This window comes from Oncorhynchus mykiss, chromosome 6, assembly GCF_013265735.2.
Source record: "Oncorhynchus mykiss isolate Arlee chromosome 6, USDA_OmykA_1.1, whole genome shotgun sequence".
Lineage (NCBI taxonomy): Eukaryota > Metazoa > Chordata > Actinopteri > Salmoniformes > Salmonidae > Oncorhynchus > Oncorhynchus mykiss.
In genome coordinates this window covers 38832602-38853687 of record NC_048570.1, presented here as the reverse complement: position 1 = coordinate 38853687, position 21086 = coordinate 38832602, and the positions used below count along the sequence as shown (strand labels likewise).

Genomic DNA, 21086 nt, shown 5'->3' with positions numbered 1-21086 from the left:
AAACACACAGTACCGTTCAAACGTTTTACGGTCACTTAGAAATGTCCTTGTTTTAGAACGAAAAGCCAGTTTTTTGGGGCCATTAAAATAACATCAAATTGATCAGAAATACAGTGTAGACATTGTTAATGTTGTAAATTACTATTGTAGCTGGAAATGGCTGATTTTTAATGGAATATTTACATAGGCATACAGAAGCCCATTATCAGCAACCATCACTCCAGTGTTCCAATGGCACGTTGTGCTAGCTAATCCAAATTTATAATTTTAAAAGGCTAATTGATCATTAGAAAACTCTTTTGCAATTATGTTAGCACAGCTGAAAACTATTGTCCCGATTAAAGAAGCAATAAAACTAACCTTCTTTAGACTAGTTGAGCATGTGGAGTATCAGCATTTGTGGGTTCGATTACAGGCTCAAAATGGCCTCTGTATGCCTATGTAGATATTCCATTACAAATCTGCCGTTTCCAGCTACAATAGTAATTTACAACATTAACAATGTCTACGCTGTATTTCTGATCAATTTGATGTTATTTTAAGGGCATTTCTAAGTGAGCCCAAACTTCTGAACAGTAGTGTATATTTTCATATTTTAGCGTTTATGGACAGGGACAGTCGGGGAGACATATTCAGAGGAAAACAGAGAGTAGGGGCTGAGGCAGGATCCATAACCCTATTGCTAGAAGGTATGTTCGGTCCGGAATCGGCAGAGCTACCACTAGACTCCAGCATCACTATGGTAACACACTCACTGGTGGTGAAGACGGTGGTGATGACTCTGCTCCTCTTGGGCCCTGCGATGGCCTGCAGTCTGACGGAGTACTCAGTGGAGGCACTCAGCTGGGCCATGTTGTAGGAGGTGGCTGTGGGGCTCAGAACAACCTCCTGGAGGAACACCACAACACCACAGTAGTCAGAATATACGCCAGAAATGCAGAATTAATAATACATTGGATTTAGATAGGACAGTGTCCATATTACCTAAAACTGTGAGACTGTGTCTGTCCTAACATAGACTCTGTAATATAATGATTTTCTAGATCCCAAATATGTATTCATCAATAGGTCAATAGACCTCTTGGACAAAACAATTCTAGAATTGAAAGAATGCAAGGTTGTTCCACCCATAGAAATAGGTTTCAGATTCAAATAGATTCTACTGGAATAGAATAGATTATATTTCTACGGTTCCATTTCTATGGCTCCAGCAGACCACTACTTACCCGGATTGTGCCGTCAGCTGACTCGAAGCTGAGGATGTAGCCGGTGATGCCAGCGCGTGGGGCCTTCCAGGTCAACATGGCGTTCTCTGTCTGGATGTTACTGGCTGCCAGGCCCTGAGGCGCATCCACATCTAGGGGAGAGAGAGCATAGTTTAGACTGCGTACCTCTTATTTTGACCTTCTTTTTGCAGGTTCAGGTTGTCTGTTTGAAGTGGTAGGGGGTAAAAAACAACAACTGGCAGACTTGGAAGTGAGAGTTTGTGTGTGGGAGGGAATGTTCTAGGTCTTGGCCCTTTAGGCCACTCACCAGTGGTGAATTCAGTTGTGGTGACGGCGCTCTTAGCAGATGCTCTCATGGCATAGACCTTGACAGTGTAGTGGGTGGCAGGGGTCAAGGAGCTCATCTCAAACTCAACAATGTTCCCAGACACTCTCTCCATCACTGGGGAAACTACACACACAGAACACACAGATACAGTAAGAATACAGAGATAGAGACAGACAGACAGTGACAGACAGTGACAGTCAGAGACAGACAGACAGACAAGGACATTCAGTGACAGTCAGAGACAGTCAGAGACAGTCAGAGACAGACAGTCAGAGATTAGACAGACAGACAGACAGACAGACAGACAAGGACAGACAGAGACAGACATACTGTAGACAGACAGAGACAGAAACAGGCAGAGACAGACAGAGACCATAAAGGAGAGTATCCGTACAGAGACAGTAAGGGCCCGGTCAGCATCTGTCTAAAATATTCTGCAAGGAGATTAAAGCAATCTGTCAATTTAGATCTCTTCTTAAATCCAAACAATGAAGGAACATACAACACACGCAATGGGAGGCCTAATGCCTTTTCTCCCACAATCCCTTGTAATATACTGTACAGTACATCCAGATGGTGTGTTTGTGTGTGTGTGTGTGCTTGTGATACTGTACCAGTGTCTGCGCTGTAGGTGATGACATATCCGTCTACAGTGGCGATGGCAGGCTGCCAGTGGAGCAGAGCCTGAGTGTCAGTGATGTTGACTGCGGTCAGACCACGGGGCTTGTCCAGAGCTGTCACATAGAACACGCACGCACGCACGCACACGGACAAACAATATGGTTACTCTGAGCAGAACCACATCAAATACCTCCCCAAGGATAGAGACATGTTCTGTAGTTAAACGGAAACACAAAGCCTATCCACCCCCAGCCATGCTCCATCTGTGCACACTAACAGAATTCACAATGGTCTACGCGCTCAGCCTTTAGAGACGGGTTACCACCATTAGTGTTTGATGCTTTGTTTAGAAATGTTGAATGAATCCAACCATTTCTGCAGAGCGTACAAAGACATGCCTATAATTGCTGTGAGGATGTACTCTGAGTGTACAAAACATTAGGAACACCTGCTCTTTCCATGACACACTGACCAGGTGAATCCAGGTGATGCTGTGATCCCTTACCGATGTCACCTGTTAAATCCACTTCAGTCAGTTTAGATGAAGGCGGAGGATACAGCTTAAAGAAGGATTTTTAAGCCTTGAGACAATTCAGAGGGTGAATGGGCAAATATTTAACTGCCTTTAAACGGTGTATGGTAGTAGGTGCAAGGCGCACCGGTTTGAGTGTGTAAAGAACTGCAATACTGCTGGGTTTTTCCACGCTCAACAGAATTCCCATTTGTAACACAAATGGACACAGCCCTTGTGCTGTGAACAAGTGTGAATCTCACCTGTGGTAACGCTGCTGGAGCCTGGCTCACTCTCCTTCTGTCCCTTCACAGAAATGACGGACACCTGGTAGGTAACTCCAGGGGTCAGGTTTGGCAGCACGGTCTGAGTCTCAGTTCCACCCACTGTCACAGTCTTGGGAGCGCCTACACACACACACACACACACACACACACACACACACGGTCAAAAGGTCAGTCAGACGTCTGATTCTGTATACAAAGTTAGTGTCATAACACATTATAAGTGTGTTATAATGCAAGGCATTCTAAAGCATTTTGCATATGAACTTCATAGAATGTGCTCCCAAAAAGTGTTTTCATTATCATCAAGTAGTGAGGTGAAACAGTGAACCAGTAGCGAAGCAGTTGACATTGAAGTTGTGTTGACACCCTGCTTTCAAACTGCCACATCCTCTCACATAGACAGAACAGCCACTAGAGGGCAGAATGAGACTAACATAGGATTCCACAGGATAGATCAGTTCTTTTTACAGAGACTCAAAAAAAACACCTTATTTATTTTTCATTGATTAAATGAAAACGAATGCCATATGACCACAACCATACGTGTCAATGACTTACCCCTGGTTTTGCAGCCACTGTATGTACAGTATAGGTATGTATCACAGGAGGTTTGTGGCACCTTCCTTGGGGAGGACGGGCTCGTGGTCAAGGCTGGAGCGGAATGGTTTCTATGTGTTTGACGCCATCCTCCCCTTAGCAGCCTCCACTGGTATGTTTAGTATAGGTATATCTGCATGTACTCACCTCCCTGAGCAGCGACATACGTGACACGGTAGCTGTCCACTCGAGCTCTGGGGATTGCCCAGTGTACGGTGGCAGAGGTATCAGTGACTTCAGAGAAGCGGATGCCCGTGGGGGTGCCCAGCCCTGGCATAGGATAAATGATAGAGAGTACAACAAACACACAGAAGACAGGTAGCTAGTTAGCTAAAGACTCCGTGGGCAGGCTTTTAAGTGAAGAGAAATGTATACCAGATCCTAAGATATCAAATAATGCCTAGTCACATTTTTTTATAAAATAATACTGGTGTCAAATTTAAAACAATTTTAACAGGAAAACACATCCCTAAAGCATTCCTAAAGATCCCATCCCTCAATACATCCGTAAAGATCATATTAAATCCCATCAATAACCCAGAAAATACACATCATTCTATTCTTTTAGTGTGAGCCGATACACCAGCATTGAGAACCACTAGTTAAAGTAGATAAAAGGAGATAGACTGAAACAAAGAGGCCAGCGCCTGTCGTCAGCACTGAGCCACAGTATCTGCGTGACAGACATGACAGGGGGAGATTAACTTGCCCCCATTGCAGACACACTAAAGTGAAACATGCGGCAGGGCCATTGGACCCGAGAGTGAAGCCATACCCCCAGAGAAGGCAGGGGACAGCAAGAGAGAGCCATCCAGACACTCAACAGACAACTTTCCCTTTACAGTTTAAAGACAATTAGACAAACCCATTTAGGGGCAAGCCAGCCAAAGACAACATTGGAGACAACTTGACAGATAGAGACAAAAAAAACGGAGCAAATTAATAGATGAGTAAATCTCCTGAGCAGTTCTCTGGCCCCCGTGAATGAGAGGCCATCAGAAGCTGAGTGTGGTGTTTAGACAGACAGACAGACAGACAGACAGACAGACAGACAGACAGACAGACAGACAGACAGACAGACAGACAGACAGACAGACAGACAGACAGACAGACAGACAGACAGACAGACAGACAGACAGACAGACAGACAGACAGACAGACAGTGTGTTGGTTCACAGACGCTGGGACTGGTTTAAGATGAGAGGACTGCTGGATGATTCCTGTGGAATCACTCAAGAGTGCTGACAGACAAGACAATGACAGGACAGTGAACACTGAACAGACATGCCCAACTGGGTTGACAAACCACGATGAGGCACATCACACACAGCTGCTGACACATGACACACAAGGCAGCCCAAGCAGGTTTTAATAATTAATTTGCAAAGCTAACTGTTTATAATTCTACCAGATTGCTGCCTTGAACAAATATTATCACACAATGTTATCAGGTTAGTAAACAAAAATGGATGCAGGGATGGGCGATATTCAACACTGACCCAACGTTGACCCCATTTCCATGCTGTTGTTTTAGGAGTACACATTGAGATGTTGAGAATATACCATTTACAGTATTAAAAGAAGCTGACACGTTGTAATGAATACATTCCTAACATAATCTATCCAGTAGCCCTAGGCCATTGCTGGTGTGATGTCATACCGCGTACCTGTTTTTGCCACCACGGAAATAGAATTGGAGAGCTGTCCCGAAATGACTCCATAGAGCTCAATGTTGTACTCTGTGTCCTCAATTAGCTCAGTGAGCACTGTTGTTCTCTCCTCCCCGGGCACGACCACCTCTTGCGGAGAAGCGAGGTCGTCGCTTGTATCATTGATCATAATGACAAAACTATCAAAGAGGTCCTCTTCCGCTGACCAGGCCAGTTTACAGCTGTCTGGTGTGATGTCGGAGACCAAGAGATACTCCACGATGGGTTCAGCTTCTGGGTGATAAGGGAAGACATGTTGTTTTTGTCCCCTAGACCTCAAGAGTACTTAAATAAGTTCTTATGAAGATTACAGAAGATCAGGAAGTAAAAGTTATTCAAATCTGTGTGTACAATAGACATCACAATTAGTTATGGATCCATATCAATCTATGGATCCATATGAGTCAAACAAGAAGAGCAGGTTCACAAGATGCAATAATTAAGAGTTGTTACATACCCCATCCTGGGGGAAATTAAGAGGTTATTTCCAAGAATTATAATGATTTTCATGTTGACTTTGTGTTTACTCATAATCATTGTGTCAGTCATAACTGAAGTGTTTATACCACTTAGGCATCTTAATAGGTTTTGACACAACTATACACGGGTAGAAAACCTTGTGCTTAGTGTATGTGCCTATCACATCCACCGTGGTGAGTGTGTAATGTTACAAAATTCCTGGAATTTTCAATCAATTCCATGGTTTTCCCAAGATCCCGGTTGGAGGTATCCCGGAATCAGGAATGAATTAAGCAAGAAATCCAGAGCACTCCAACCAGGATTTCTGGAAAACCAAGGAATTTATTGGAAGTTCCAGGAATTGTGCAACCCTAGGTAAGTATGACAGTAACAACATGCATTTTATCGGGGTAGATAGGTACATTGTTATTAACCAGCTAGTTTGATCAAATTCAACCCTCAGTTTATCGATGCTGTGACTGCAAAAGAACATACATGGGATTTGTGCATCAGTTCCATAAATACACTGATACGAAAAGTAATCTACATTCAGAAGAAAAGGAACATTAGACAGACTCAGCCAGAGTTTTACTAGAGTTTTAAGAGCTTGGGTGACGTCAGGGCAGATGGGTCGGTCATATACAGTGTTGTAAAAGCCAACGGTGTTAACTAGTCATTAGCAGGAGCTAATAATGGCCGAGGAAGAGTAGAGGAGCTGAGCGAGCAGGAGTCTACAGCTGTTAGAGAAAGTGCTCGGCAGAAGTCAGAGAGAGAGAGAGGTTAGACCGACTGCCTGCAATGCAGCTTACAGACAGCAGCTCATTAAACTAAAGCTGCTTCCTGGAGAAACAGAGTTACAGATGGATAGAAGGTGGCCCACAATGGTTTTAAAGTATCTCTGCTGTATATGAGAGACGGACTGCAGTAGACCTCGAAGTGGACTCAGTGCCGCCTCAGTGCCACTTGGCTAGATACAGGGACATAACTCATTAGAACACTACACCAAACGTTAGAGTCGCAAGGTCTTGAGCCAGTGTGAACCCAGAGGATTCGGCTGACGTGAAACGGGGGAACTTGTTGTGAGAAGAAGTGGTGGAAAATGAAAACCAGAGTAGACAAATCCCAGGTGCTGTCACTCTTCGTTAGGAGCGGGGCAGGCCTGCCTTAGATACAGTAGTCAGCCAGTCAGTCAGGGAAGCAGGGAGGGTGGTAGAGAGGGACATGGAGGCCCTGGTCAAAATAAGTGTACTATACAGTGGGGCAAAAAAGTGTAATTTTCATCATAGGTACACTTCAACTATGACAGACAAAATGAGAAGAAAAAAATTCCAGAAAATCACATTGTCGGACATTTAATGAATTTATTTGCACATTATGTTGGAAAATAAGTATTTGGTCAATAACAAAAGTTTATCTCAATACTTTGTTATATACCCTTTGTTGGCAATGACAGAGGTCAAACGTTTTCTGTAAGTCTTCACAAGGTTTTCACACACTGTTGCTGGTATTTTGGCCCATTCCTCCATGCAGATCTCCTCTAGAGCAGTGATGTTTTGGGGCTGTTGCTGGGCAACACAGACTTTCAACTCCCTCCAAATATTTTCTATGGGGTTGAGATCTGGAGACTGGCTAGGCCACTCCAGGACCTTGAAATGCTTCTTACGAAGCCACTCCTTTGTTGCCCGGGTGGTGTGTTTGGGATCATTGTCATGCTGAAAGACCCAGCCACGTTTAATCTTCAATGCCCTTGCTGATCGAAGGAGGTTTTCACTCAAAATCTCACGATACATGGCCCCATTCATTCTTTCCTTTACACGGATCAGTCGTCCTGGTCCCTTTGCAGAAAAACAGCCCCAAAGCATGATGTTTCCACCCCCGTGCTTCACAGTAGGTATGGTGTTCTTTGGATGCAACTCAGCATTCTTTGTCCTCCAAACACGATGAGTTGAGTTTTTACCAAAAAGTTATATTTTGGTTTCATCTGACCATATGACATTCTCACAATCTTCTTCTGGATCATCCAAATGCTCTCTAGCAAACTTCAGACAGGCCTGGACACGTCTGGCACTGCAGGATTTGAGTCCCTGGCGGCGTAGTGTGTTACTGATGGTAGGCTTTGTTACTTTGGTCCCAGCTCTCTGCAGGTCATTCACTAGGTCCTCCCGTGTGGTTCTGGAATTTTTGCTCACCGTTCTTGTGATCATTTTGACCCCACGGGGTGAGATCTTGTGTGGAGCCCCAGATCGAGGGAGATTATCAGTGGTCTTGTATGTCTTCCATTTCCTAATATTTGCTCCCACAGTTGATTTCTTCAAACCAAGCTGCTTACCTATTGCAGATTCAGTCTTCAATTTAGTTTCTGGTGTCCTGACAGCTTTTTGGTCTTGGCCATAGTGGAGTTTGGAGTATGACTGTTTGAGGTTATGGACAGGTGTCTTTTATACTGATAACAAGTTCAAACAGGTGCCATTAATACAGGTAACGAGTGGAGGACAGAGGAGCCTCTTAAAGAAGAAGTTACAGGTCTGTGAGAGCCAGAAATCTTGCTTGTTTGTAGGTGACCAAATACTTATTTTTCCACCATAATTTGCAAATAAATTCATAAAAATTTACAATGTGATTTTCTGGATTTTTTTTCTTCTCATTTTGTCTGTCATAGTTGAAGTGTACCTATGATGAAAATTACAGGCCTCTCTCATCTTTTTAAGTCGGAGAACTTGCACAATTGGTGGCTGACTAAATACTTTTTTGCCCCACTGTATATGGGGTGGCAGGTAGCCTAGTGGTGAGAGCGTTGGACTAGTAAGGTTGCAAGATCGAATCCCCCGAGCTGACAAGGTAAAAATCTGTCGTTCTGCCCCTGAACAAGGCAGTTAACCCACTGTTCCTACACCGTCATTGAAAATAAGAATTTTTTCTTAACTGACTTGCCTAGTTAAATAAAGGTTAAATAAAATATAGGGAATAGTGGGAATAGCCATTTGGGACACAACCTAGGAGTGCAAACATTTGTTTCTCGACTTCTTTCAGAAGTGAACATACATACATTACACAAACTAATCAATCAATGGAGACAGACTGACAGTGTTTGTATGGATACTTCATAGTGTTGTAAATGGATTATGTTTAGGCTAATGTCAATCAGCGCTGTCTGAAGAAAACATGGTAGCTCCAAAACAGAAACTTTTCAGTAAATGGGGAAAAAAAACAGCCATATTTTCCCTTTAACTAACATACAATTACGAAACTGGTTTCTGGGGCTGGTTTCTCTTCAGATCATTAGCATGCAGACAATGGGCTTCAGAGCAGACTTGAATATGTGCCACATTGAGCCATGGTCCCAGCAAGCCGCAACAGTCCCTGGCACCCCAACACCAGGCGCCAGGCTCCTGGCCACAGTGTCAATGTGAGCATGAGAATGAGGAGCAGAGGGTCTGGGAGCGGAGCAAAGCGGTCTGAGTCGAGGGATGGAGGGAGAACTGGGGGTGCATACAGAACAGAGCCTTCACAGAATGAAACAAAAGCTCCTCAGGGACTTGAAGAAACCACTGACTCTCCATCTATCCATTTGCTGAATCATCATTATCTGGGAAGAGCTGAACTATCATGTGCTTTTGATGTTTACTAACAATGATACAATACCCGTATTGTTTATACTGCGAGTATGCAATGGAAAAACTTCCCTTTGTCAAAATAAAGAATCATTTAAAATTCGCTTTGAAAAGATCATTTCAAATATATCCCTTTTAAAGTGACCAAATAAGTAGATGAGAGACAACTAATTTGACGTCGTTTTTTTGTTAGCAGGTGAGATGCAAGACAGAAAGCGAGACCTGAACAGAACAAAGCTATGTGTGTGTGCAGCCTGGTCTTTATGTGAGTGTTTCTGTAGAGTGGGTGGTAGCAGGGGTCTCTATGTGAGTGTTTTTGTAGAGTGGGTGGTACCAGGGGTCTCTATGTGAGTGTTTTTGTAGAGTGGGTGGTACCAGGGGTCTCTATGTGAGTGTTTTTGTAGAGTGGGTGGTACCAGGGGTCTCTATGTGAGTGTTGTTGTAGAGTGGATGGTACCAGGGGTCTCTATGTGAGTGTTTTTGTAGAGTGGGTGGGGTTAGGGGTCTCTATGTGAGTGTTGTTGTAGAGTGGGTGGTACCAGGGGTCTCTATGTGAGTGTTGTTGTAGAGTGGGTGGTACCAGGGGTCTCTATGTGAGTGTTGTTGTAGAATGGGTGGTACCAGGGGTCTCTATGTGAGTGTTGTTGTAGAGTGGATGGTACCATGGGTCTCTATGTGAGTGTTTTTGTAGAGGGGTGGGGTTAGGGGTCTCTATGTGAGTGTTGTTGTAGAGTGGGTGGTACCAGGAGGCTCTATGTGAGTGTTGTTGTAGAGTGGGTGGTACCAGGGGTCTCTATGTGAGTGTTGTTGTAGAGTGGGTGGTACCAGGGGTCTCTATGTGAGTGTTGTTGTAGAGTGGGTGGTACCAGGGGGCTAACTGATCTGAAATGACAGGTATTATTCTCTCCATGACAGCAGAAGTATGCAGAGGCCAGGTTCATCCATGTACTCTATGCTGTAAAACAGATGGCTGTAACCAAACTGAAACCCAACTTAAATCCCAACGGAAAATAGATTACCACATTGAACAACACTCAAAAGAAAGATTTGGTTGGGCGTCACCCCTACCTTGCTGGCAAAACATTTTAGTGGCACCCGTCCAGAACATTTTGAAGTTGAAAAGTTAATTTCTTACAATTCTACACATTTTGCTATGGGTATACATTTTGCCACGTGGCGGAGAGAAAATGTTGCACATTTAGAACTAATTTCATGCAACTCTACTAGTTTTGCCACTGCATACAAATACTTATTATTACTTATGGTAACTACTGCTTAACTTCTTAGCCCACTGACAGTTTAGAAATGGTTCAGGTGCTTTTTATCTCATGGCACGTCCTGACAGGCAGATAGTGTGCTAAGGGTGGATCAACGATTGATTCACCGAAGGCCATGCCAGGCCTCATGTGAATTGAATCATATTTGTCTGGGAGGGGTGGTTCTATACCGTGGACGGTTGGTTTCAAAACATATTTTACAGTCAGTGCATCAAAGTGAGGGAAACACACAATGTGGGAAGAGGTATTGTTAGGTGATAATGGGTTATGGGAGAGGCATGATTTGAGTGGCAAGAGGTTAAAACGTGTGTTTTTTTTTTGTATTGTGAGGTCGGGCATTAGAGAGGTTGGGCACTGATGATGGGTGATTAGGCCTGGCTCTCAGGTGGCTTTTCAATTCATTCCAAAGTTCTTCGATGGGGTTGAGGTCAGGGCTCTGTGTAGACCAGTCAAGTTCTTCAAATTTGACGAACTGACTTGTTTGAAAGGTGGCATCCTATGACGGTTCCACGTTGAAAGTCAGTAGAATAGCTCGGGCCATTCTACTGCCAATGTCTGTCTATGGAGATTGCATGGCTGTGTGCTCGGTTTTATACATCTGTCAGCAACGGGTGTAGCTGAAATAGCAGAGGCCTCTAATTTGAAGGGGTTTCCAAATACTTTTGGTCATGCAGTATATTTTCTGTGTCCCAAATGTCACCCTATTCCAGAACCCTATCGGCCCTGGTCAAAGGTAGTGCACTATATACAGTTGAAGTCGGAAGTTTACATACACTTAGGTTGGAGTCATTTAAAACTAGTTTTTCAACCACTCCACAAATTTCTTGTTAACAAACTATAGTTTTGGCAAGTCGGTTAGGACATTTACTTTGTTTACGTACACTAAGTTGACTGTGCCTTCAAACAGCTTGGAAAATTCCAGAAAATTATGTCATGGCTTTAGAAGCTTCTGATAGGCTAAATGACATCCTTTGAGTCAATCGGAGATGTACATTTGGATGTATTTCAAGGCCTACCTTCAAACTCAGTGCCTCATTGCTTGACATCATGGGAAAAATCAAAAGTAATTAGCCAAGACCTCAGAAAGAAAATTATAGACCTCCACAAGTCTGGTTCATTCTTGGGAGCAATTTCCGAATGCCTGGAGGTACAAATCAATCCCAGAACAACAGCAAAGGACCTTGTGAAGATGCTGGAGGAAACAGGTACTAAAGTATTTATATCCACAGTAAAACGAGTCCTATATCGACATACCCTGAAAGGCTTCTCAGCAAGGAAGAAGCCACTGCTCCAAAACCACCATAAAAAAGCCAGACTACGGTTTGCAACTGCACATGGGGACAAAGATTGTACTTTTTGGAGAAATGTCCTCTGGTCTGATGAAACAAAAATAGAACTGTTTGGTCATAATGACCATCGTTATGTTTGGAGGAAAAAGGGGGAGGCTTGCAAGCCGAAAAACACCATCCCAACTGTGAAGCACGAGGGTGGCAGCATCATGTTGTGGGGGTGCTTTGCTGCAGTAGGGACTGGTGCACTTCACAAAATAGATGGCATCATGAGGATGGAAAATTATGTGGATAAATCGAAGCAACATCTCAAGACATCAGTTAAGACACAAGTTAAAGCTTGGTCGCAAATGGGTCTTCCAAATAGACAATGACCATAGCATACTTCCAAAGTTGTGGCAAAATGGCTTAAGGACAACAAAGTCAAGGTATTGGAGTGGCCATCACAAAGCCCTGACGTCAATCCTATAGAACATTTGTGGGCAGAACTGCAAAAGCGTGTGCGAGCAAGGAGGCCTACAAAACTGACTCAGTTACACCAGCTCTGTCAGGAGGAATGGGCCAAAATTCACCCAACTTATTGTGGAGTGCTTGTAAAAGGCTACCTGAAACGTTTCACCCAAGTTAAACAATTTAAAGGCAATGCTACCAAATACCAACTTCTGAGACACTGGGAATGTGTTGAAAGAAATACAAGCTGAAATAAATCACTCTCTACTATTATTGTTACATTTCACATTCTTAAAATAAAGTGGTGATCCTAACTGACCTGAAACAGGGGATTTTGACTCGGATTAAATGTCAGGAATTGTGAAAAACTGAGTTTAAATGTATTTGGCTAAGGTGCTTTTACTGTGCCATTTGGGATTATTGTCTCTCCTCCCATTTTCAGTCATCAGAAGCAACTGTGGCAGGGTCTCAGGTTTGGCCTTTAGCACATGCAGATGGATATGTGATGGGATGAATAAAATAACTTATTGTCAAGACGAGATAATCTCAAAAACATGCAGGACAGGCACTTTGTGCTCCATTTGGAGGAGAAATTGTCATGCAACATTTTTATATCAAAATAGTATCAACAGGGCCTCCCGAGTGGCGCAGTGGTCTATGGCACTGTATCGCAGTGCTAGCTGTGCCACTAGAGATTTTGGGTTCAAGTCCAGGCTCTGTTGCAGCCGGCTGCGACCGGGAGACTCATGGGGCGGCGCAAAATTGACCCAGCGTCGTCCGGGTTAAGGGAGGGTTTGGCTGGCAGGGACGTCCTTTTCCCATCATGCCCTAGCAACTCCTGTGGCAGGCCGGGTGCAGTGCACGCTGACACGGTCGCCAGGTGCACAGTGTTTCCTCCAACACATTGGTGCGGCTGGCTTCTGTGTTAAGTGGGCATTGTGTGAAGAAACACCACGGCTTGGTTGGGTTGTATTTCGGGGAGGACGCACGGCTCTCCACCTTCGCCTCTCCCGAGTCCTTATGGGAGTTGCAGCGATGAGACAGGACTGTAACTACCAATTGGATACCATGAAATTGAGGAGAAAACAGGGTAAAATATTTTTTTTTTATCAAACATCAAAACGTATTTAAAATTCAACAACATTTCCGGTCTTGTTCCTGGAACTTAGGTTTCAGAGGAGGAAGGGGAAGACCATACTCCTCAGTGAATTTCATCAAAATAAACTTTAAAAACTACAAATTATTTTAGGTAAAACTATACTAAATATATTCGCGTCACCAAATAATTGATTAAAACACACTGCTTGACAATGAAGGTCTACAGTAGCCTCAGCAACACTCTGCAGGGTAGCACCATGGTTTAGCCGGAGGACAGCTAGCTTCTTTCCTGCTCTGGGTACATTGAATTCAATACAAATCCTAGGAGGCACATGGTTCTCACCCCCTTCCATAGACTTACATAGTAATTATGACAAATTCTGGAGGACATTCTCCAACCTATCAGAGCTCTTGCAACATTTACTGGCATGTTGTCCAGGATCAGAGAATTAATCTAGTCCTGAAAGTATAAGCTACAGCTAGCTAGCACTGCAGTGCATAAAATGTGGTGAGTAGTTGATTTAAATTGAGAGAAAGACAATAGTTGAACAGTTTTGAACAAATCATTTTTTTACAAAATGAAGGAGAAGCAAGAGAGAGAGAAAGAGATTTTGATTGTATTTTTTTTTAAAACTTTCACTTAGCTAGAGAATGCAGCTACCTAGTTTAGCCTACTCAAATACATGGCTCAAAAAGAGAGGATTGCTATGTTAGCTAGCTGGCTACTGCTGTCCAACACTGGAACTCTTCCAAGTCAAGGTAAGCTTTTGGGTTCATTAAATTATTGTAACTGCTAAACTTCTTTCTGACTGTACACTGTACTGCATGATTGTAGCAGGTTTACTAACATATTAGTTCTAGTTAGTTCTAATATGTTGACTATGACATGATAAAGGTGTAGTCTGCGTGTAGTGGTTAGCAGTCATGATATGAAAGTTTGGCTTGGAAAGGTTTTTTCGCCTGGTCACAGACAGCTGATGTGTTGTGCACTGAAGTCCACAAGTGAAGGTAAAAGATGAGAGGAGGAGAGCGCATAGATAGTTGTGAGAAGTAATCAGATAAACAAAGAGCATGTTGTTTTTATGTGGCTGTTATGAAAGTGAACTGTGTTTGTTTCTTAAACGGAAGCAAACTGAGTCGAAAAGGGGATAAACATAGCGGAATTTGGATGTCGCTTAAGGCAGCCCCCCGCACCTCTCTGATTCAGAGGGGTTGGGTTAAATGTGGAAGGCACATTTATGTTGAATGCATTCAGTTGTACAACTGACTAGGTATCCCCCTTTTCCTAATTTGTCCAAAATAAACTATAATTTGCAACTGTTGGACTAATGATTACACCCTAGATCAGCTAGATGCTGGCAAGAATGTGCAAGGCGGTATTGAATGCGTCACTGTCTGTCTCCTCAATTGATTACTCAAAATTCTCTCGGCCTGTGTTCACCTACACTGTAAACTTTCATTCATAGGCTAGGTTTCGCACATTGACTCTGTACCGGTACCACCTGTATATAGCCTCGCTACTGTTATTTTCACTGTCATTTTACTGTTTTTTTTTTATTTCTTTACTTATCTATTGTTTACCTAATACCTATTTTTTACTTAAATTTCGCTGTTGGTTGGGACTTGTAAGTAAGCATTTCACTGTAAGGTCTACTACACCTGTTGTATTCTGTGCACGTGACAAATAAACTTTGAATTTATTTGATGGATACAGGGACAATTTTAGAATCATGTAGTAGCCTAAAACAGAGATTCTTAAGCTTTTTCAGCTCAAGACCCAAAATGAGAAATGTTCTGTCCTTGAACGACCGAAATGAATAAGAAATAGTGTGTCATAATAAATGTTTACTCATAACTCGCGACCCACCGCTCACATCGGTGGCGTTCAGGGCCATTTAAGATGAGGGAGGATGTTGTTTTTTTCATGAGCATGGCCTTATTTCTGTTACAGCATATTGGATGACTCTCATTCATATTCCATTCACCCAGTTCAATGTAACAGCGATAGGTTTAGGCTACTATATGATACACAACTTTTCCCTATACCCATCATGAGGTTGCTACAACCTAGCCTATGAATGAAAGTTTATAAGTTTATAAAGTTTATAGGTGCACACAGGTCGAGAGACAAATTTGAGGTGACAGAGAGTGACACATGGACTGACAGAGACATTGAATACCGCCTTGCACACTCTTGCCTGCATCTAGCTGATATAGTTTTTCAATAGAATCGGTGGAATGAATACACCCCTGATCACGTGTAAACACAGTTCACTTTCATAGCAGCCATGTTGTATTTCTTCTCATGCGCTCTCCTTCGCTCACCTCTTCCCTTCACTTGTGGACTTCCATGCACAACAAGTTAGCTGTATGTGACCAGGCGAAAAAACCTTTCCAAGCCAAACCGCATCACACAGCCTACATCGTTGTCACCATATTTGCTAAAGTAACAACAAAGATATGTATAACTAAACTCACTGTTCTATCTGTGGTAGCATCATAGTCAGCATAGCTGATAGAACTAACGCGTTAGTAAACCCGCTACAATCATGCAGTAACGTTACAGTGTACAGTCATTAAGCAGTTACACCGGCGGGCCCCGGAGGCAATATATTAGTAAACCAAAAGCTTACCTTTAATTGGAAGAGTTCCAGTGTTGTGTTGGAAAGTCATAGCCAGCTAGCTAAAATGTAATTCCTCTGTTTGAGCAGGGTGTTTCAGTAGGCTAGCTGCATTTGCTAGCTAAGTAAGGGAAATAGAAAGTGAAAAAAATAACTCTCTCTCTCTGTTTTTCTCTTGTCTCTCCTTCATTTTGGAAGAAATTAATTTGTTCAAAACTATTCGACAATTACCTCTATCTCTCTTTGAATCAACAACTCACCACATTTTATACACTGCAGTGCTATCTAGCTGTATTTTATGCTTTCAGTACTAGATTAATTCTCTGATCCTTTGATTGGGTGGACAAAATGTGAGTTCATGCTGCAAGAGCTCTGATAGGTTAGAGGACGTCAAAGCATCCCGGAGGACTTGTGAGGCGTCTGTTTCTCAAACTAGACTCTAATGTACTTGTCCTCTTGCTCAGTTGTGCACCGGGGCTTCCCACTCCTCTTTCTAATCTGGTTAGAAACAGTTTGCCCTGTTCTGTGAAGGGAGTAGTACACAGCGTTGTACGAGATCTTCAGTTTCTTGGCAATTTCACGCATGGAATAGCCTTCATTTCTCAGAACAAGAATAGACTGACAGGTTTCAGAAGAAAGTTATTTGTTTCCGGCCATTTTGAGCCTGTAATCATAAACAGGTGCATGTTCATTAATTGTTTATGGTTCATTGAACAAGCCTGGGAAACAGTGTTTAACCCTTTACAGTGAAGATCTGTGAAGTTATTTGGATTTTTACAAATTATCTTTGAAAGACAAGGTCCTGAAAAAGGCATGTTTCTTTTTTTGCTGAGTTTATATATATATATTTATATGTGTTTTTGTATATTTTGTATAGTTTTATCTGTTTACAAATGTAAAAAAAAAATGTATTCACTGAGGAGGATGATCCTCCCCTTCCTCCTCTGAGGAGCCTCCACTGGCTCACATGCTCAGGTCCCACCTTGGGTCCCAAACCATAGTTTAAGAAACCCTGGCCTAAACCTGTCAATGGAATAGAGAGGGTTATGTACAGCAGAATCTTAATAAGGCTTTAATAAGGCTTTGTTTGCAATCTAGGGTTATACGTCATAGTCTGAATGGTGTGTACAGGGCATGAAAGCCAATACATGCTGATGTGTTTATTCTGTTATTCCAATCCGGTTATTGGCTCCTTTGACTATTGCTCAAGATATGATCAATCAAACAGTTCTCTCTCATTGTGCCTGAGTCTCCCGTTTACACAAAGGCTCCCCACAACTCGGTGAGTCCCTGAATTTGCAGATTAGCCTAAATGATGGTTAAACTGCAGGTTTATTGTCTCCTGATCTTCCTGTACATTTCTGACTGCTGGACGGTACTTTCAATTTACCGGGACATTTATTATATTACTGGCTCAGCATTTGAAAAAGCCTCAAAATTCAGAACCGCTGTCCCTGAGCGTTTTTTCCCGCCAGAGGTATGTGTTTCTTATTTGTCTCCAAACACTTGAACTCAGATTCTTGTAATCCTTTCAATGCCTGATGATTGTCAAACACAAGTACAAGTAAGGCCCAGACCTGGGGGGGGGGGCAACACCCCCCCTTGTCCAATCCCTTTATATCCCTGCTAACATGCAGCATGCTTAGTGTTTGCATTACCCATCTGGAGACGATAAAACAGTCGGAGGAACGAATGCTGTATGCGGATTAGAGGAGTGTTAATTTCGGAGACACAATGTTTTTGCAGGGGCTCCCGCATGTGTCTTTTTATCTGACAGACCCACAGTTCATCGTAGTCAAATCACAGAAAAAAACACAGGGGAATGGGCTCACTCCAACAATTATCACATGAATGAGCTTTGTATGGAGCACACACAACACTGCCTCCATTCTGCACCTTGGCAGCATGGGACACAGATTCAACAAAATAAAGTTATTCTGAACCATCCCAGCGTTTTCCATCCCAGCGTTTTCAATTTTGCCCATAGCCATACACATTACTGGCTACCCTGTTACATAACTGGAGGACTTTCTTCTCAAATGTTTGGTTTGGAAGCACCCTGACCACTGGGGCTAGCAACAAAAAAAAATCACAATCATCTTTTTCTTTTTCTTTCCTTAGTTTCAGTCAAATAAGTTAAATAAACCCACATTCAGTTAAATGAAAGGCTTGAGGGGGGAAACAGAGACAGACAGAAAAGTGGTAACAATGAATTCAATTCATTGCCTAGGTTTGGCTGCAGGCCTCGAGAGCAAAACTGAATCTTTGGTTAATGAGAAAAGGGCTGGGGTCCTACAGTACGAAAGCCTGCAGTACAAAACCATATGATAAAAAACCCTACAGCACCAAACCTCACTAAACACAGCCCAAACTCATTTTCACAGAATAAAAAAAAAAAACTTTCTTCCATACCCCTACTATACAGCATCAACATGAATGATGGACAGTGTAAATCCCTCCTATAGCTTTTTAAGATACAGTAAGAGATTGTTGATAGTTAATATACCTGGAAGATGAATAGGGGTAGTGCTAAGGTATAGCCTAACATAGTTATTTTCTAAAACTCATCATGTGAAGAGATGTAGCCTAGTCGTCCAGTATGTTTGTGCTTTAGCCAATGAAGATAGAGTTAGGTCAGATACTGTACATACAGTCTGGAACCAGGCTAGGAGAGGTGTACTGTTAGCCTGGTTCCAGATTAGTTTGTGCTCTTGCCAACTCGTCATTGTCAAGACAGTTATTGTCAATTAAATTGAAGTTTTGGCTTGACAATTACAGTACTGTTTACACTGACCTGTGGCTCGTATACATACTGTACATTCTGAGACCATAAAAAGATATGTATGGGACCAGGTTTGGAGAGGTTCTGTCCACACTGACCTGTGGCTACTGCAGTATGGGACCATATACTGTAAATAGAATGAGGGGACACTCAATATGGTCGCCAGTCCTCCCATTATGGCATAACTGACCTGAATGGGCATACCTGCTCTATTCATTCTAATTCTATGTATGGGACAAGGCTTGAGTCTTCACAGACCTGTTGCTGCTGTGATGGTTGCGGTGCCACTCTGCTTGTGTCCCCTCTCAGCGGTCAGGGTTATAGTGTACAGCATGCCAGGCGTCAGGTTCCTCAGGGTGTACTTGATGTCATTGGAGAAGGGGGTCAACTCAGCCCTGTACCCGTCGGCTGACACATATAGCAACTTGTACTTGTCGATCTTAGCCACCGGCTTCTGCCACACCAGCACCAACTGAGTCTCAGTGGAAGACTCCACCTCAAGGTTTTTAGGCGCATCCAATGCTGAAGATTAGAATAAAGAAGGAGAATATAGAACAAATAATATGAAATATAGAAAGAGAATATAGAACATAGAAGGATAATATAGAACAAATAATATGAAATATAGAAAGAGAATATAGAACATAGAAGGATAATATAGAACAAATAATATGAAATATAGAAAGAGAATATAGAACATAGAATGATAATATAGAACAAAGAATATGAAATAGACAAAGAATATAGAATACATGATATAGAAGGAGAATATAGAACATAGAATAGGAAATATAGAAGGAGTATTTCAGGCTAACAAGACTAGGATGTCTGACTGTAGTGCAAGACAAGTGGAGAAAACTATTTGTGGATTGTAGGAGGTAAATAGTTGAATGGGAATTATAATTAGTAGATTCCTACTACTATCCATGACAGTAAACAACACAATGTATTTATTTACAATACAGTAAAAGTGAATAGATCTCACCTGTAACGGCATTGGTGGTGGAAGGAAGGCTCTCGCGCTCGCTCTTCACGGCAGTCACTCCCATCCCATACTCTGTCCCAGGTCTCAGGCCTACACAACACACAGACAAATAACACGTATTGTACCAGATGTGTGCAAACAGAGTATGAGGAACATATTTTTGTTGTATTGACCAATGATCAGGTTTTGATCTATGAAAATAGTGTAATAGAAAAACACTCAGCTGTTTGCAGCTAATAGCTTCGACAACAATAAAAAAGACTCAAGCACTTCAAGGTCTTAATTGCCTAAAAGAGATTCAAGCATAATTGGGTTTCAGCCTCTTCATCCTGGATCCTGTATTTGGAACCTCTATTTGCACTGATGGCTCTAGAAGAGGCTCTCTATGGGCCAGAAACAACATTTGCTGTGATATAAGAGGCTTTTGAGATCGCTGTGTGTGGTGCAATTAACAGCCCTCAGTCCAACTGCCCTTATTTCCTTTATTAACTCCCACAGAGGTCACTAGGCAGCCAAGCACCAGGAGTCTTGCAGCATGAAATTACATCTAATGCAGAGGAAACTCATTATCAATAAAATCACAAGCGTGAAGGCAATTACAGATAATAACTGTGTGAAAAAAGTGCTGAGGTGTGTGAGGATCAGAGAGGAGCGGAGGGGGACGTCAGTCAGCTAAATAGAAACACTGGGTTTGTCCCAAATGGCACCCTATTCCCTACAGAGTGCACTTTTATTTTGAGTAGTGCACTATGCAGGGAGTAAAACGCTATGTAGATAATGGAATGCCGTTTGGAATGCACGCACTGCCTTATATACAGAGGATGTGCCTCCCAAGGACAAAGAATGGGCCTCAGACAAAGACACAATTACTGGTTTGGAATCTTTTTTCTTTTTTTCACAGGTAGGGAGCCTAATCCTTCAATGCAGTGGCACATGGTTTAGAAAAACACGTCCGTCCGCCCACCTCAAAGCATGGTGCATTCTGGGAGCCGATGCATGTGGATGAAAAAAGGCCCTCCCTGCTTTTCTTGTTTGACCAGGATGGAGCTCACATGGAATAACACTGTTGCTTGTTTCAATTTAAAGCCCGAATGCACTTTCCTTTTAGCTGTTTTCTAATAAATTGGGGGGCTTTTGTGACCGGGCAAACGTTTCACAGACAAAAACAAAGCAGGCCATTTGGAAATACTGTAAGTGCATTGAATATAATGGAGAACATTTTTGAAAGAGGACCA

The 21086-nt window shown here is 42.6% G+C and overlaps 1 protein-coding gene across 7 annotated transcripts in view; it reads right to left on the bottom strand.

Moving 5' to 3' along the window:
• LOC110525909 (tenascin) overlaps positions 1-21086 on the bottom strand; it is a 110794-nt gene that overhangs the window by 3760 nt on the left and 85948 nt on the right. For 5 of the 7 annotated variants that reach the window (XR_005052093.1, XR_005052092.1, XM_021606412.2 and 2 more), the window contains exons 9-17: positions 19852-19941; positions 19125-19388; positions 5238-5513; positions 3718-3840; positions 2950-3093; positions 2169-2288; positions 1534-1677; positions 1227-1357; positions 756-888 (exon numbers count right to left, since the gene is read on the bottom strand). Coding sequence is in view for 5 of the 7 variants with exons in the window: in XM_021606412.2 (XP_021462087.2) it covers positions 756-888; positions 1227-1357; positions 1534-1677; positions 2169-2288; positions 2950-3093; positions 3718-3840; positions 5238-5513; positions 19125-19388; positions 19852-19941 (1425 nt within the window). In the remaining 2 variants the exon portion in view is untranslated. The remainder of the gene's footprint in view (positions 1-755; positions 889-1226; positions 1358-1533; positions 1678-2168; positions 2289-2949; positions 3094-3717; positions 3841-5237; positions 5514-19124; positions 19389-19851; positions 19942-21086) is intronic. The other 2 variants (XM_021606413.2, XM_036980071.1) reach the window with 2 other exon arrangements.